The 16,927-nt window shown below is 40.9% G+C and overlaps 1 protein-coding gene across 1 annotated transcript; it reads left to right on the top strand.

Moving 5' to 3' along the window:
• The first annotated feature begins 1,081 nt into the window (after window positions 1–1,081).
• AMACR (alpha-methylacyl-CoA racemase) lies at window positions 1,082–15,309 on the top strand. The gene is made up of 5 exons (XM_061189172.1): window positions 1,082–1,464; window positions 3,646–3,789; window positions 5,115–5,275; window positions 8,024–8,210; window positions 14,588–15,309. The coding sequence occupies exons 1-5, from the start codon at window positions 1,206–1,208 to the stop codon at window positions 14,995–14,997; spliced, it is 1,161 nt and encodes a 386-aa protein (XP_061045155.1). The 5' UTR covers window positions 1,082–1,205; the 3' UTR covers window positions 14,998–15,309.
• The last annotated feature ends 1,618 nt before the right edge of the window (window positions 15,310–16,927 follow it).

The raw sequence follows: 16,927 nt of genomic DNA, 5'->3' as shown, positions 1-16,927 counted from the left end.
CATGATCTGCATCTTTGACCTTATTAGTAAAGCTTGATGCTGGTAAGATATCTGATTCATGTGAATCTGATCCTGGGTGTTAGCACCAGCTGTATCTGTACTGTTTAGTTTTTAGAAAAATAGACTGGGAGCCACTATTAAAAAATATTAGTGCCTGCATCTGGATGTCTGCTATAGCACTTTTGGTAATTTTCTTTTTCTTTAAGTTTCTCAAAATAAAAATAAAACAAGAGGATAGGGGTAAGGAAACTTATGCTTGAGCAAAGGTAGGAACATGGGATAGAGGGGGACAAAAAGGTGTTAAATTAATTAAACAAGGAAGCCATTAGACTGATGTGGCTCTAATGACCTGGGCAGCCTCTGTAAGCAGGCCGAATCTAACCCTGTAAATGCCTCCAATTTCGGAAATCAAAGGTAAGAACCAAACGCAAACAGCCAACTAGGCTTTAACGTATAGCCAATGAATAATTTCCTTGCCTTGCCTTTACTCTATAAAAGTCTCTCCTTAGTTCCTGGAGCACCGCTACTGAAAGAAGTAGGCCTATTTGTGATTATTTTACTGTACTTTTTAAAAATGTGCATTAAAATCTAAAACTCCAAGCCGTAATTGTCTGTAGAAATGGCAGGTGACAAATTAAAAAATATTTTTAAACCTCTCTGATTTGGCTCTGATGAGCACCGCACGCTCAGATGTTCTTTTGATATTCCACTATACGCAAGCTATCTGTGGGTGAATCATCGGGTGGCTACGAAAGAAGTAAGAACGGTGAAGAAGACAGTCTGCAGCCCACCGAAAAAAATACTTTAGCATTGTTCTTAAATATTTATGTACTTTTAATTTCTCCAGGGCCGGAGAGGTTTACGAACCCAAAGCGCACAACAGCTGGGATCGCAACACCGAGAGTAAAAGCGTCCGGAGAAGTCGGTGACCAACCACGGGCTCCCCAGGTCAAGCCCGCCCACGATTTAAGATTCCGCAAAGTTACAAAAAACGATCCCTCAGCCGGCCCACTAGCGGACCCGGACCCGGGGAGGCGGGGCCAGGAAACGCACCAATGCGCAGACTCCGCGGCCGCACGCAAGCGCACAAGGGAGAGGCCACGAGGGCGGGGCTACGAGGGACGGAGGGAGCGTGCGACAGAGGAGGGCGCCAGGCCCGAGTGGCTGAGGTTGGGGCGCTCCGTCTTTTACGCCTTCGGAAGGAGATGCGGGTGCCCATGGCTTTGCAGGGCGTCTCGGTCGTGGAACTGGCCGGCCTGGCCCCGGGCCCGTTCTGCGGTATGGTCCTGGCGGACTTCGGGGCGCAGGTGGTGCGTGTGGACCGGCCGGGCTCCCGCGGCGACCTGAGCCGGATGGCCAGGGGCAAGCGCTCGCTGGCCGTGGACCTGAAGCGGCCGCAGGGAGCGGCAGTGTTGCGGTCGCTGTGCGCCCGGGCGGATGTGATGCTGGAGTCCTTCCGCCCTGGTGAGCCCCAGATCCCGACGCGACGCGAGACCGGACGAGGGGCGGTCCCCGAAGAAGGGAGGCCGCCGGACATTTGGGGTTGGCCTGGCACACCTTTGCCCTGTTGCCACCCGAGCCCTTTCCGTCCCTGTCTGTCTAGACCTTTCTGTTGCATTTGATATTGTCGCTGATCGTTTGCCCCTGAGACGGTCTTCCATACTTGGACTCCGAGATACTGCTGTTGCCTTTGCTCTTCTCATACCTCTCTGACTCCTTCCCAGTTTCTCTTTTTTTGAGTCACCCTATTATAGTTGCCATTCTTAATTACTTGAGGATCGTGAACCCTATGAGAAACGATCGAAAGCCATAGATTCTCTCTCCGGAAAGCTGCATATAGGTACATAGACATTTTGCTACCGTTTGGAGCTTGGTGTACCCTCCTAAGGCCATCCACGGCCCCAGGACAACTGCCTGCCTTAAATGCTGGTGTTCCCAAGTTCCAGCTTCTGCTCAATTTCCTTTACACTCTGCTTCTTGGAGCCACCTTATCCATTCCTATCATTTTTACTTTTTACAGGCAGATGTTGGCCAGATCTATAACTGTACCCCCTTTTAGAGCCACAGACTTCCGGAATACCCAGCTCCTGTCCATTTCTACTTGGCCTTCCCCCGGGCACTGCAGCTTCCACGTATTCCAAACTGAGCTCATCATCTTCCCTACTAAAATGGCATCTCCTCTTGGTGTTGTATTTCAGTGAATGGAACCAATGTCCACCCAGTTGCCTGAATCAGAAACTTGTACTTCAACCAGGACTCCAAATCTTCCTTTCCCCCTACCAGCGTTCAGTTATCACCAATCCCATCATTCTTCCTCCTTTCTATGACTCAGGATTCTTTCTCTTCATACCTGCTGCAGTTTCCTTGGCAGCGTTGTTAACAGCTTTTTTAAAGCTGATGTTTGGGTGTAGCACCACTCCGATCTATTCTTAAGACAACTGCCACCGTCATCTTGCTCAAGTACAAATACAGAGCTTTGCCTGGTATATAGCAGGAAGGCAGTAAATGTTTGGTCAATGAATTGAATGTCTGTGGGCACCAGGCATATTTAAATGTGTCAATTCATTTACCCTCAGATTTGAGGATTATAACTAATAATTTAGTAATTAGGATTATGTCATAATTTAATAATACCGTGTTTGAAGTTGAAGGAGGTTCAGCATGGTTAAATAACTTGTCCACAATCTTGGAATTAGGAGAAGGGTAGAGCTGTGAGTACAGACATAGCTGCCAGGGGAGGGGATTGTGGCTGATGTTTATCTAGGTAGAGGAATAAAGTTCTTTTTATTTTATTTTATTTTTTATTGAAGTATACTTGATTTACAATGTGTTAATTGCTGCTGTACAGCAAAGTGACTCAGTTATACATATTTATACATTCTTTTTCATATTCTTTTCCATTAAGGTTTATCACAGGATATTGAATATAGTTGCCTGTGCTATACGTAGGACCTTGTTGTTTATCCATTCTCTACATACCAGTTTGCATCTGCTAATCCGAAACTCCCAATCCATCCCTCTCCCAACCCCCTACCCCTTGGCAACCACCACTCTAGGAACAGAGTTCTTTTGTAACTTATCATAGCTTTATGGAGGCAGAGGCACGTTATAAGCCTGTGGAAAGAGGTGAGGCATGAATCCTGCCAGAGGAGCTTCTGAGCTGATAGGGAAGATGGAATATATACATAAGTATAGCAGGCACTGATGCCGATATAGACATAGAAAAGGTCCTGAAAGGAATAGCAGCTTCCAAAAGTGAATTTTTGGTCAAAGACCCAGAGTAACTTCCAAAGGAACAGACCATTTCTAATAAATTACTAAGGAGAGAATTTGGGGAACTATAAAGGGCCTGAATAAAGGGATGAAATGTCCACTCTGAGGATTGAAGATGCTTGGGTATGCCTGAAGGGATGCAGGGCAGTGCTGGAGGGAAATAGCATTCTGGGGGTCTGGGGGAAGCCACGCATTCCAGAAATGGGGGCTTCACTCTCTGGGTCCTTAATTACTGGCAATACCCTATAAACCCGCAACAAATGTTACTAGTTTTCCTTGCAAAAGTGCTGTTTTATGTTTGCCACAAAGAAGGGATTATACCCATCCTCAATTCATGCTCTCTTAAAAAAAAAAATTGTAACTTTTCTCAAGGTGTGATGGAAAAACTCCAGCTCAGCCCAGAGATTCTGCAGAGGGAGAATCCAAAGCTTATCTACGCCAGGTTGAGTGGATTCGGCCAATCAGGAAGATTCTCTAGGGTAGCAGGACATGACATCAACTACTTGGCTTTGTCAGGTATGTTGAAAAAAATAATTTCTCTACACTTTTTATTTTGTTCCTAGTCAAGATCTACAGTTACACTTATTAAAAAGAATTTTTTTAGAGTGAAGATTTAAATATTTACTGGAATCAGTAAGGAGCATGTGGTTGTTTAAAAGGGTTGGTTTGTCTTGGAACAGTCATTCTCAGCCTCCACCTGCCTTCACACATTGGAGGGGTAATGTGCTCACTAGTAACATTTACTGACTACATTTGTGAAGTTAATTCTCCAGCAAGCCCCTGCTAGGAAGTAAGAGACTTGTTGGTAGTAGAAATGGTTGCTGTGTATTTTGCAAAGATATAGTTTGATTTTGACACCCCTCCTCCCTCACTTTATTGAGAATCATTGACTGAGTCATGATTTTAGAAATTCTGTGAATACTAGAAAAAGCCCATGGTTTTCAGGTCATAATATCACCTTACTAGAGTTTTTGCCTGTAAGAACATATCTTAGGGCTTCCCTGGTGGCGCCGTGGTTAAGAATCCGCCTGCCAATGCAGGGGACATGGGTTCGATCCCTGGTCCGGGAAGATCCCACATGCTGCAGAGCAGCTAAGCCCGTGCACCACAACTACTGAGCCTGCGCTCTAGAGCCCATGAGCCACAACTACTGAGCCCACGTGCCACAACGACTGAAGCCTGCACGCCTAGAGCCCATGCACCGCAACGAAGAGTAGCCCTCGCTCACTGCAACTAGAGAAAGCCCACATGCAGCAACGAAGATCCAACTCAGCCAAAAATAAATTAAAAAAAAAAAAGAACATATCTTAGAATGGCCTAATTCTAGATTTCTAAGAACTGCATTGCTGAGTCAAGGAAGTCTCAAATTTTCTGTGTGTACACATTTAAAGGTTGAGGAAAAGAGTGAGTGCAGAGTTGGCTGTTCTCATCTATTTAAAAATTTAATTCCTTTTCTTTTTCTTGTGTTTATTTTCTTGCATCTCTTTCTAATAAGAATGGAAGTGCATTATACTGTTGTTAAGCCATAAAGTGCTAAGTGGATAGCAACCATTTCCCCCCCAAAACCCAGTGAATAAAAACTTAGCAACAGAATTCTGAAAATGTTAGTTGGAATAAAGTTTTAGAGAAAGCAAAAAAATCAAACAAGGAACCTTGTTAGAGGGAAAGCCTTCTTATAAATATGCTGAACAGGTTTAGGTTTAGAAAAGCATTAGGTTATTAGTTTTCACTTACAACTAGTAACTACAGAGATTGGTTTTCCCCCTAAGATGTTCATGTATTTATTTAAAAGAGGCATTAAATTTACAGTTAGTGTTCCCCAATTTTTTTTAATTGTATAGGTGTTTTATCAAGAATTGGCAGAAGTGGTGAGGCTCCATATGCCCCGCTGAATCTCCTGGCTGATTTTGGTGGTGGTGGCCTCACGTGCACACTGGGCATCCTGATGGCGCTATTTGAACGCACACGCTCTGGCAAAGGTCAGGTCATTGATGCAAACATGGTAAGTGTTGACTTGGGGAAATGATAAGCCTACTAGTTGTTCCTGAGGTCGATATATGGCTGCCTCAAATCCTCTTCTGAACAAGACAAGAGATAAATGAGATTTGAAATTTGAATCCAAGTTACCAAGGGTGGCCTTTTCTTTAAAATAGCTTCATATCTTTGACATGTGTCAGAATGTCATATTTTGATCATCTGTTTGTGGAGTCAATCTTCTAAACTTTTCATGACTCACCTGATTTCTATGTTGTGTTTCAACAATTTTCCCCGTGCTGTCTCTTGTGCTTAGAATATGGTTTTCAAGAAATCTTCATTCAAAACTGGGCTCAGGAAGTCTCCCTTAGCAGGTAGAGAAGATTCTTAATGATGCTCAAGTAAAATGGACCAGTCTAGACCTTCCTGCTGCATTGTGTAGGGGAGACTCAAGTGTCATGGTGCTTCGGTGTTTTTACCCTCATACACTTGCCTCATGTTATCCTAGGCACTTTTCCTGTGTGATTTCTCCTAATCCCCCAAACAACAATTTCACTTGGAATACATTGTTATTTTAATGAAGAGGAAACTAAAGCACAGAAATTTGCCTGAGTTCTCACAGCTAGTTGATGAGAGCCCAGTCCAGTGTCACTATACCTTTGCGTTTGGACAGATCTTTGGCGGTAGGGTGGAGAATGGATTGGATGGAGACGACGCTGAGAGAGAAAGGCGAGTACTAAAATGGTTAATGGTAGAATGGGTCTGGATTTAAGCATTTACATTTGAGATGTAAAATTGCTGGGATTTGATGAGATATTGGCAATGAAGGGAGAGGGAGGAATCAAGGATGGCTCCCCCATCTCTGGCTTGGAAGACCCGGTGGATGGTGGCCCTGGCACCCTGGGGAGGACTGCTGAAGGAAGAGGCTGATTGGGGGAAATAGATACCTTATTCTTTAAATTTTTTTTTTTTTTTTTAACTTTCTTGGCTGTGCCGCACAGCATGTGGGATCTTAGTTCTCCGATCAGGGATCGAACCCTCACCCCTTGCACTGAACCATGGAGTCTTAACCACTGGACCACCAGGGAAGTCCCCAGATACCTTACTCTTTTGGGTCAGTAGTTTCCAAATGACTTTAGCAGCAGAATCCTTGATCCAGGCCTGCCTATGATGACCTGGAGTTGTCTCTTCATCAGACTGTTGCCTTAGAAACTAGAGTTAAGGTAACTGTGGAATGTGCAGTCCGTTTTACTGTGTTTACTCCTGATCTGGGGGAGCTCATCTGACCTGGGGGGCTGTGTGTTGGCATGCAGGCCATTGGCCTATGTGATGAGAACAATATGAAAGGTTGGGAAATTGAGGCTGCAGTTTCCCTGTGTCAAAGGCTCTGGTCTGTGGCAGCACACACTACATGTGGGTGAGGGGAGAAGAGAAGTATGTGCTGGGCAGCCTCATGATGAGATGAGGATTATAACTGCTGTGTCTCTTGTCCTATATCCTCCTATGACACCAAGTAAAGGTGGAGTTAAATTAGAGCCTGTTTGTATCCTGAGTGAGCCAAACCAGACCCATAACACTGTTAGGACATCTTTTTTCAATGGACTCATCAGTACATCCAGTGTGTAAAAGAGATTATATATGTATATGTATGTGTATGTGTGTGTGTGTCTATATGTGTGTTTGTGTGTGTACGTCTAAATGTGGGGACACTCTAAGATCTCTGTAACCCCATTTCAAAAAAAAGCACCACCACAGGCCACTTATACAAACTCCACTACTTGGTGACAACAAATGTCGGATCCATGAATTGAAGTGTGCATGAGCTTCCTCAAGTTAAACGGGAAAACTGGGATGTATCTAAAGATATATTTTGTGTTTGTTTTACAGCCAGAATCTGTGAGAAGTCCCATGCTCACAGTTGGAAGGGGGCCCCTCCGTTGGTAACCTCAGAGACAAGGATGCTTTGATGGCCTTCTCCCTGTGGTGCCAGAATCATTAGGATCATAAAGCCATAAGGATAGGGAAGTACTCTTCTTTAGATAGCCCAGTGCATCCAGCCTTGTGATAATCATAGCTGAGTTTGTGAATCCATTCCCATTACTTCAGGACTAGTGGGAAGTTGGCATTCCCAAACTAGTTTGTCTGTACTCTGAAAACCCATATACCTGCCACCCATACTGTTATGTTTATTTTGTTACTTTCTAGTGATTATTAAAGTTAAGGTATATTAAATACTCAAATTTGTTTTCTTGGGCTTGGAGTCAAACTAGAACAAACTAAATATAACTGTCATGTGATTTACCTTTAAAATGTGATATGCTTCATATATCTGTGTGTATGTGTTTGTAGGAATTGAGATCAGGTGATAGATTTTTAAAAAAACCTTTTTGCTTTGTTTTCAACTTTTTTATCCTGACAGTTGTTAACATATATAAAAGTAAAGAGAATGTATAATGAACTTCCATGTACCCTCACTTAGCTTCAAAAATTATCAACATTCTGCCAATCTTATTTGAAAGGAAGAACAAAAGTAGTTCCTTTAAGTCTTTTCTGAACAGTATTCCCTGATCTGAATAGTGCAGAAACTCACTCTATCATAAGCCTGCTCTAACTCACTTTCTTGAAATATCAAAGAAGTTGTATAATTAGATATAATCTTCCTATATTCTAAGATAAATATTTTTATACAAATATTTTTTAAAAACTCAAGTAGAAATCGATCATGCTTTTTATAGTTGAATTGTCTGGATTCATACTGTATTCTGTTTCTTCAAAGGTGGAAGGAACAGCATATCTAGGTTCTTTTCTGTGGAAAACCCAACAAACAGGACTGTGGGGACAGCCTCGTGGACAGAACATGTTAGACGGTGGAGCGCCTTTCTACACAACCTACAGGACGGCGGACGGGGGTTTCATGGCTGTTGGAGCATTAGAGCCCCAGTTCTATGAGCTGCTGCTCAAGGGTGAGTACCTCTTTTCTGTGGATGTGTTTTAGACTGTATTTTGGAGTCTTTTGAAGTTCATGATGTCTTTTATTATATATCCACTTCATAATTAACCTAATTATAGCCATCATTATATTGTGGGGCACTTCCCCCATCTTTTAAATTGACAAGTAATTTTACAAGTCTGTAAAATAGCTCAGATTAAAAAATAATAATCCTTTTTGTGGTAGTTCAGTGTTTTTATCACATTTCATACTCCGTAGTATTGGATATTTATCTTGCCCATGTGTGCCCACATCCTTTTCTTCCCTAGAAATGATCTACTGGTTCTACCAGTTTTTGTTCCTTGATAATGTGCCTCATGGTACTTCAGTAACGGGGTCACCAGAGCACAGAGAGACTTTGGAGAATGAGAGTTTGTTGGAATATGTTACCATCACTTGATGCTTCTGCAGTTTACCTTTCTTGCAGATCCTTGTCTTATTGACATGTTGCCACAAGTTAGCAGGAAAATTTGGGATCCCCTCTTCCCTAATAGATAATTGGACTGAAGTTACTTTGTTCCTGTGAAATGTGAATTTAAAGTTTACAGATAATTTAGTATCTGAGAAGTTTTAGAATATACTCTGAAGCAGTGTGACAAGCTGGTTGCAGCACATTTATCTTTCAGCTTTAAGTTTGGAGTTTTATCGCTGTGTTTGGTAGCTTTTCAGATGCGCAGTGCTACTCAGAGTTATTTGTATATTGCTGAAATGATTGCTTTGCTAGGGTCAGAAAGCATTCTATGATCAACTATATTAACTTCACCAACTTAACTATGAGTTAGAGAAACCATAGAACAAAATGGTTTATCTAGATCATAGAGGATGCCTTTCTGTCCAGAAATTAAGACTAAGACTAGAGGTCAATTCAAAATTCTGGACAGAACAATGCTATACGAGGGGCTGAGTGGTGGGAACAACACTCCCACTCTGGGGTGCAGGGCCCTAGGAAGCAGCAGGTACATAACATAGTGGAGTCTGTGCCTTACAAAAACCTTGTGTTTTTGTCTATAGGGAATTTAAGTATAATAATAAAATTAACTAATCTTCAGTGAAATTTTATTATCACCATGCACAGGCAATTCTAAATGACAGTTGCAACTGACTTTTTTTTTTTTTTGACAAATGTCTCAGGAATAGGGCAGTGTAAGCTCTGAGTCAGCTCAAATAAAGACAAGCCCTGAGGATGGGGATTTTCAGGGAGCTGTCAGACAGGCCAAACATTGGCGCTTCTCTGGGGATAGGATTTTGCAGGAGCTTCAAACTCATTTTGCCTCCTCTTCCTTGGCTGTTAACCTACTGGTTTTCACGACTACTATTGTTGAGAGCCTGTTGGTTTTCAAGGCCATCACAGAGCTGGGGAGAGAGGGATGAAATTAGCCTAAGTTACAACACCACAAAGCTCACTGGTCTTACTGAGTTCAGTCATTTTTTTTCTTAAATATGCTCCTTAGATTGTTGCAAGCTTTTAGTTAATTTCTAGAGTTACAAAAATGTTGATTCTCACATTTGTGCCAGTGTTCTTGTTGCTTTCATGCAGGAGCCAATTTTTGAAGGTCCTTGCTCTGTCATTTCAGAATTTAACTCCTCTCTGTGGTGTATTTTGTTGTTTTCTTAAAAACATACATGTTTAGAATGATCATTTCTAACATCCACACTCCACCTCATTTTATAGCAGGCAGACTGCTCCAGCCCTTGACTTGTGATCATCTTCTCCCGGGTTTCCTCTTTCTGAGTCTAAACTCTGTAACCCCTCCAGTTGTTTTGCAGTCACGGCCTTTTGTGGTATCTTTCATGTCCTCTCTCCCTTTAAAGTTCACTAAGGATCCTTAGCCGGCAGGTGGCTTGTGCTTTAGGTGGACTTAGCAAGTTCAGTCAGCTTTTGTTTAGTCTACATAGTCCATGCCGAAATGCCTCAGCATCTTCTTGATTCTACAATATTGATTTGCAAAAATAGTACTTTTACTTGTCACATACACATTACTTCTCTCTCAGGCCTAACTGGACAAACCCCCATATCTGTAATGATTTTTTGGGGTAGTATTAATTTATTTATTTCACCTTATATACTGAGATCTTTGAGAACATACCTTCATTTAGCTGTCAGTATCTGAACATAAATACACAAGTTTTTGTAAGGCTCCGACTCCTCTGTGCTATGCCCCTGCTGCTTTCCAGGGCAAAGAAATCTGAAAGTACTGAGAATTTCATGACATCTTGAGACTCTTGTAGTAAATCAGATAAGCAATAGAGAATTTTTTAAAGTTGTTTTAAAATTTCAAAATGTTATTAAAAGAAAACCAGAAAATAACAAGTGTTGGTGATGATGTGGAGAAATCGGAACCCCGTGCATTACTGTTGTGAATGTAAAATTGTGCAGCCACTGTGGAAAATGGTATGGTGGCTTCTCAAAAAATTAAACATAGAATTACCATATGATCCAGCGATTCCACTTCTGGGTATATATCCAAAAGAATTAAAAGTGGAAACTTGAACAGATATTTGTACATCCATGTTCATAGCATTATTTACAGTAGTTAAAAGGTGGAAGCAACCAAGGTGTCCATCAACAGATGAATGGATAAACAAAATGTGATATATATAAAAAACAATGAAATATTAGTCAGCCTCACAAAAGAAATTCTGACATATGCTAAACATGGATGAACCTTGAAGACATTATGCTAAGTGAAATAAGCTAGTCACAGAAGGACAAATATTGTATTATTCCACTTATATGAGATACCTAGAGTGGTCACAGTCATAGAAAGTAGAACGGTGGTTGCGAGGAGCTGGGGAAGCAGGGAATAGAGAGTTACAGTGTTTAATGGGTATAGAGTTTCAATTCGGGAAGATGAAAAGTTCTGGAGACGGATGGTGGTAATGGTTCCAGAACAATATGAATGTACTTAATGATACAGTACTGTATTCTTAATAGTGACTAAAATGGTAAATTTTATATTTTGTGTATTTTACCACAATTTAAAAAAATGAAAAATATTCAAAATAATGTATTTTTTTAACGAAAAAAATGTAAACAATACAGAATTTGTAAAGTAAGAGGTAAAAAGTCTCCCTTGTCCTTCCACTTTGGGAAAGTTTGGGATGTGGCCTTGAAGAACTTTCCCTGTGCACATACAAACACAATTAAAATTTTTTTACAATTTATATATAATCTATTTAATTATATGAATTTATAATTAGTAACTATTTTTATTCAAAAATATAGCTAAGACATCCTTTTTTGTCAGTACCAAAGATCTTCAGCCTCACCCTCTTTATATAGCAGCCATATCATATTCCGTGGTATACCTGTACTAAAATTTATTTAACCACTTCCTTATTCAAGTTAATTTACATTTTTTCCAGGTTTACATTATAACACATAGTGTTTATTGTTTATTAATAAGCATTAGTCTTTACGTATGTCATTGCATACTTGGCAGCGTGCATTTTTGACTGCTTAATATGTGCCTAATGTGTTACAGAGCAGAAAGTTTTTGATGTGTACTTAAAACAATAAATATTTTGTATAATTGTGTGTGTGTGTGTGTGTGTATACATGTACGTGTAAGGTAGTTTTTTGGAAATCAAAACATATTTTCCCAAGTTTTAAATGGTGTCTGAGTCCCCAGGTCAGTCTCTGAAAGTCTTTGACTTATAATAGCAGAAATTTAATATTGATTGTACTATAGAAACTAGCCACAATCAATAATTGTGTTCTGTGGGGGAATGGATTCAGACTTACGTATAGACTGTCAGGAGCACAGGAAGCAGCCCACCCTAAACCACTGGTAGTTTATCCTGGGGCCTTGATGCGGGGTCCTGAGCTGGATGGGAAGTTGTGGGTTGAGAAAGGGTGATAGGACAATGGAAGAGCTGGCGTGTCAGAGTTAGGGGTAAAGCCTGGGGTCTTTTTGATTTCTAGTATTTTCCAGTATACAAACTATGATCTGTGTAATCTCAAGTATAGTGTTTGTTGGAGAACTATTGACTCCAGTTTTATTTAGTTTATGATTCTGATCACATTCTGATTATTTTTTTTAAAAAAACTGTAAAAAAGCATGCAAATATGTTTCCAACAGTAGCTGTGGTCTACTTAAATGCTTTTGGCCAACTGCTCATTTTATGTGTTTTTTAATCCCAGAGTTTGGGGCTAATCAGGAAAGAGAAAGCAAAGTGAAAGACACCCTTAGAAACATTTCCTTATAGATTATAGTGATAAACCTGAAACTATGGCTCCATACCTTTCCTGGTTTTGAACGGGACATGTGGCTACAGAGAAAAATGTACTTGTATATCCCACAGGTGTTTTTTCACAGCTGTTCAGAACTATGTGAGTTCTCCTCATATCCCTCAAAACACTAAGAAGAGCCTGCAGTATTCATGTCTTCTTACCTCCATAGGCACTTTTGCATCTTCAGAACAGATTACAATTGGTCATTGTTTTTCAACATGGTAGATAAAGAAAGGATGATAAAAGTGAGAATTACTTGATTAACTTGGCCAAACTTATGCAAAATATTATGCGTAATTTAAATTTAGAAACCCTCTTCTACAAGAGGGAATAAAAATGACAGTTACACCAAACCCCAACAAAGTGTCCCCTTGGGTATAATTTAATCAGCACTGGAGTTTGGTTGTATCTACAGGGGTAGGTGCTTGTAGTCAATAAAGGAAGCACAGATCAGGTCATGGGCCAGAGAAGCCATCCTTCCTGTGATATCCTCTGGCAGATGCTTTCATCCTCTCTGTCCCTTGTGTTGATGGGCCCTTCAAGGTTCTTCATGCTTGAGAGAGAAAAAAAGGCTCTGTGCCCCCTGTTGATTGGCTGGCTGATAATTTTCTGTCCTGTTTGCTATAGGAACAATTTGCATGTGTCTTTGGTTACTTTACAAGTCCTTTGTTCCTAGGTCACAGCAGGATTGTAAGAGAGTAATGAGTCAAATATCACTGCCCTCCTAGAGCTCTTTTATTTGACGAAAATGAAGAGAAATGAACAGTATTTATAAAATTGCAATCTTGAATTTAATCATTTATCTTTATACTTCTTCCTTGAAAACGGAGGTACAGGCATACCTCACAGACTTTGTGGGTTGGGTTCCAGACCACTGCAATAAAGAGACTATCTCAATAAAGCAAATCACATGAATTTTTTGGTTTCCCAGTACACATAAAAGCTATGTTTACATGATACTGTAGTCTATTAAGTATGCAGTAGCATTGTCTAAAAAAACAACGTACATACCTTAATTAAAAAATACTTTATTGCTAAAAAATGCTAACCATCATCTGAGCTTTCCATGAGTTGTAATCTCTTTGCTGGTGGAGGGTTTGAAATATTGCAAGAATTACCAAAATGTGACACAGAGGCACGAAGTGAGCAAATGCTGTTGGGAAAAATGGCACCCATAGACTTGCTCTACACAGGGTTGTCACAAACCTTCCATTTGTAAAAATGCAGTGTCTGTGAAGTGCAATAAAGTGAAGCACAATAAAACGAGGTCTGCCAGTAGTCTTGTATAAATGTGTTTAGATTTTAGCATTTGTAGGGTTTGGGAGCACTATATGAAATATGGGGTTTTTTTAATATAAATTTATTTTATTTATTTATTTATGACTGCGTTGAGTCTTTGTTGCTGTGCGTTGGGTCTTTGTTGCTGTGCGTTGGGTCTTTGTTGCTGCAGGTGGGCTTTTCTCTAGTTGCAGCGAGCGGGGTCTACTCTTTGTTGCTGTGCACGGGCTTCTCATTGCGGTGGCTTCTCTTGTTGCGGAGCACGGGCTCTAGGCACGCGGGCTTCAGTAGTTGCGGCATGCGGGCTCAGTAGTTGTGGCTCGCGGGCTCCAGAGTGCAGGCTCAGTAGTTGTGGTGCACGGGCTTAGTTGCTCCGCGGCATGTGGGATCTTCCCGGACCAGGGATCGAACCTGTGTCCTCTGCATTGGCAGGCGGATTCTTAACCACTGCACCACCAGGGAAGCACATGGAGTTATTTTAATTCAATATGACAGATAGTAACATCATGAGGAAATTTCTTTTTAAAAATCTACTCAGAAGGAAGAAGTCAGTTTCTGGAAACTAGACCATTAAAAATAGACTATTTTGGATGAAATGTAAATAATAAAATCTTGGCAAAGACTTGGAAAGTCTGTTTTGAGTCCTGTTACCCCTACTACCTTCTCCAGCCTTTGGCTCCAACTTCAAGTTGAATTTGAATTTCTTCTTTTGACTCATTTGAGAAACCCTATAGAACATCCTGTTTTGGGCGAGTATGGTGAGTTCAAAACTCATTTTCACTGATTATATTTACTCTACCCAAAGCATACTAATTTAAGAAATTGTGTTTTTCTCTCAGGACTTGGGCTAAAGTCTGATGAACTTCCCAGTCAGATGAGCATAACTGATTGGCCAGAAATGAAGAAGAAATTTGCAGATATATTTGCAAAGAAGACAAAGGCAGAGTGGTGTCAGATCTTTGACGGCACAGATGCCTGCGTGACTCCTGTTTTGACTTTTGAAGAGGTTACCCATTGTGGTCACCACAAAGATCGGGGCTCATTTATTATTGATAGGGAGCAGGGTGTGAGTCCCCGCCCTGCTCCCCAGCTGTCCAACACCCCAGCTGTCCCTTCGTCCAAAAGGGATCCTTTTGTAGGAGAACACACTGAAGAGATTCTCAAAGAGTTTGGCTTCAGCCAGGAAGAGATCAGTCAGCTTAAGTCAGATAAAATTATTGAAAGTAATAAACCAAGAGCTAATCTCTAAGTTCTAAGCGCCACAACTCAAACGAATTTGAATGTTGCATTTACGGTATAGAATAATACAAAAAATTGTATGCATGGAAACATGAAAAAACAACATCACAGTGGTCCAACTATCCTAATCAGGAAACAAGGCTGATTATAGAGTGATGATTGAATTCTGAAAACAGTTAACATCATGGCTTTTGACTTAGGAATATTTTTAGTTTGCCTATACTAAATTGTGGCAGTTTTTCTGCCTTCCAATTTACTTGATTGGTTATATTTGTTGATTTAAAATATTTATATATTTATAATATACTTTAAATGAATTAATATAATGCTTTTTATTAAATAAAGCTTTTTTCCCCCTAAAGTTTACTCATGCTTTTAAGTTTGTGAAAAACTTTCAAGAAAGTTCTTTAAATAGCACTAAAATCGCCTTTTGTTACTCCTTGAAATATTTTAGTCTCTACTGTTAACCAGAATGAATGTCCTTAGATAGAAAAGTCTGATCCTTTTAATTTGGTAAGGAAATCATTCAGCCAGTGTCTTGGAACTGGAATTTTAGAAAATGTCCTTGAGGTTTCCTTCAGATAATTGCCACCTCTCCATCGAGACCCGCTCCTGTGTGTAGCTGCCTGTTGGTATCATCCAAATGTGTCTCTTTATCAGTAAACTCCACCATCATGCATTTGAAAGTGTTACTAGACTTTTCCTCCTCTTACCAGTCTCCAGCTTCCACTCCTGTCCTGTCTCCCTCTGCCCCCAGTAGGCCCCCACGGCTTACGCCTCACCTCATTCGGCCACTGTTCAGATGTCCCTTACGGAGAGTCCTTTCCTGACCCCTGTCCAGGATGGCAGCTGCCTTGTCACTCGCTCTCCCCTCACCCTATTTCATTTTCCTTCACACTGTGTATCACTGCTGACATGCTGATTGACCCCAGCCCTCATTCCTTAACCAGTGCAGGCAAGAGCGGAAGCTTTATGAAGGACTTTGTAGGTTTCATTGCTAGGTTTCGTTGCTAAGTCCCCAGTTCCTAGAGTAGTGCCTGGCCCATGACTGGAAACTTTGTGAATATTTATTAAAAGAATGAAACTCAATAGTGAAGTGCTGTCAGTTCCCCCTTCAGAGCTCCCATATCCATCCTTCTGCCCATCTCCCATTGCTGCTTTCATCCAGACCCCTATTACCTCTTCTCTGGACTACTGTTCAACTTCCCTACCCAGCTTTTCACCTTCGTTTTTTTCCCCATCATGTAGCAAGTTCTGGATCTCATTTCCACACACAGCAACATCCAGAAGAAGAGACCGTCTCAGGAGCCCTCAGCAAACCTTGTCTTGTGTCTCCTTGGATCTAGATAAGTCACAAGCCAGTCCTGCACCGGCGTTTGGCAGAGAGGGTAGGCTTATCCTCAGATAAAGCCAACCTGCTCCTGGAGCTCCCCTGGACTCAACTTCCTGGAAGCACGTGGGTATTTGAGGGAGGGGTGGATTCCTGAAGCTAGTCCAGGTCCCATCAGGATGGGGGAGTGGAGAACAGATGTTACATCTGTGACATACAGTATCTCAGTTGCTCTTCAGTGATCACAAGGGGAAGGTAGGGCAGGTTTCTCCATTTTATAGATGTGGACACAAGCCTCAGATGGTCCTAAACTTTCTTAGCTCACATCTCCCTTAGTGTCTTAGTAATTTTTTCATGGTGCCCCTAGGTCAGAAGAAATACCTAACCATTCCACTTATAAATAATTAGGTCCCAACAACTGAAGTATTTATGTCCTAACAACTTATTAGGTGTTTGAAAAATATAATACATGTACATTGAAGACATTTTTTATTTTTATTTCATTCTTTTTTAAAATTGAAGTATAGTTGATTTACAATATTGTGTTTAGTATACAGCAAAGTGATTCAGTTATGTATATATACTTTTCAGACTATTTTCCATTATAGGT

This window comes from Eubalaena glacialis, chromosome 4 (genome assembly GCF_028564815.1).
Source record: "Eubalaena glacialis isolate mEubGla1 chromosome 4, mEubGla1.1.hap2.+ XY, whole genome shotgun sequence".
NCBI lineage: Eukaryota > Metazoa > Chordata > Mammalia > Artiodactyla > Balaenidae > Eubalaena > Eubalaena glacialis.
The sequence above is the reverse complement of the archived record's forward strand: the minus strand, read 5'-3'. Positions and strand labels throughout refer to the sequence as shown.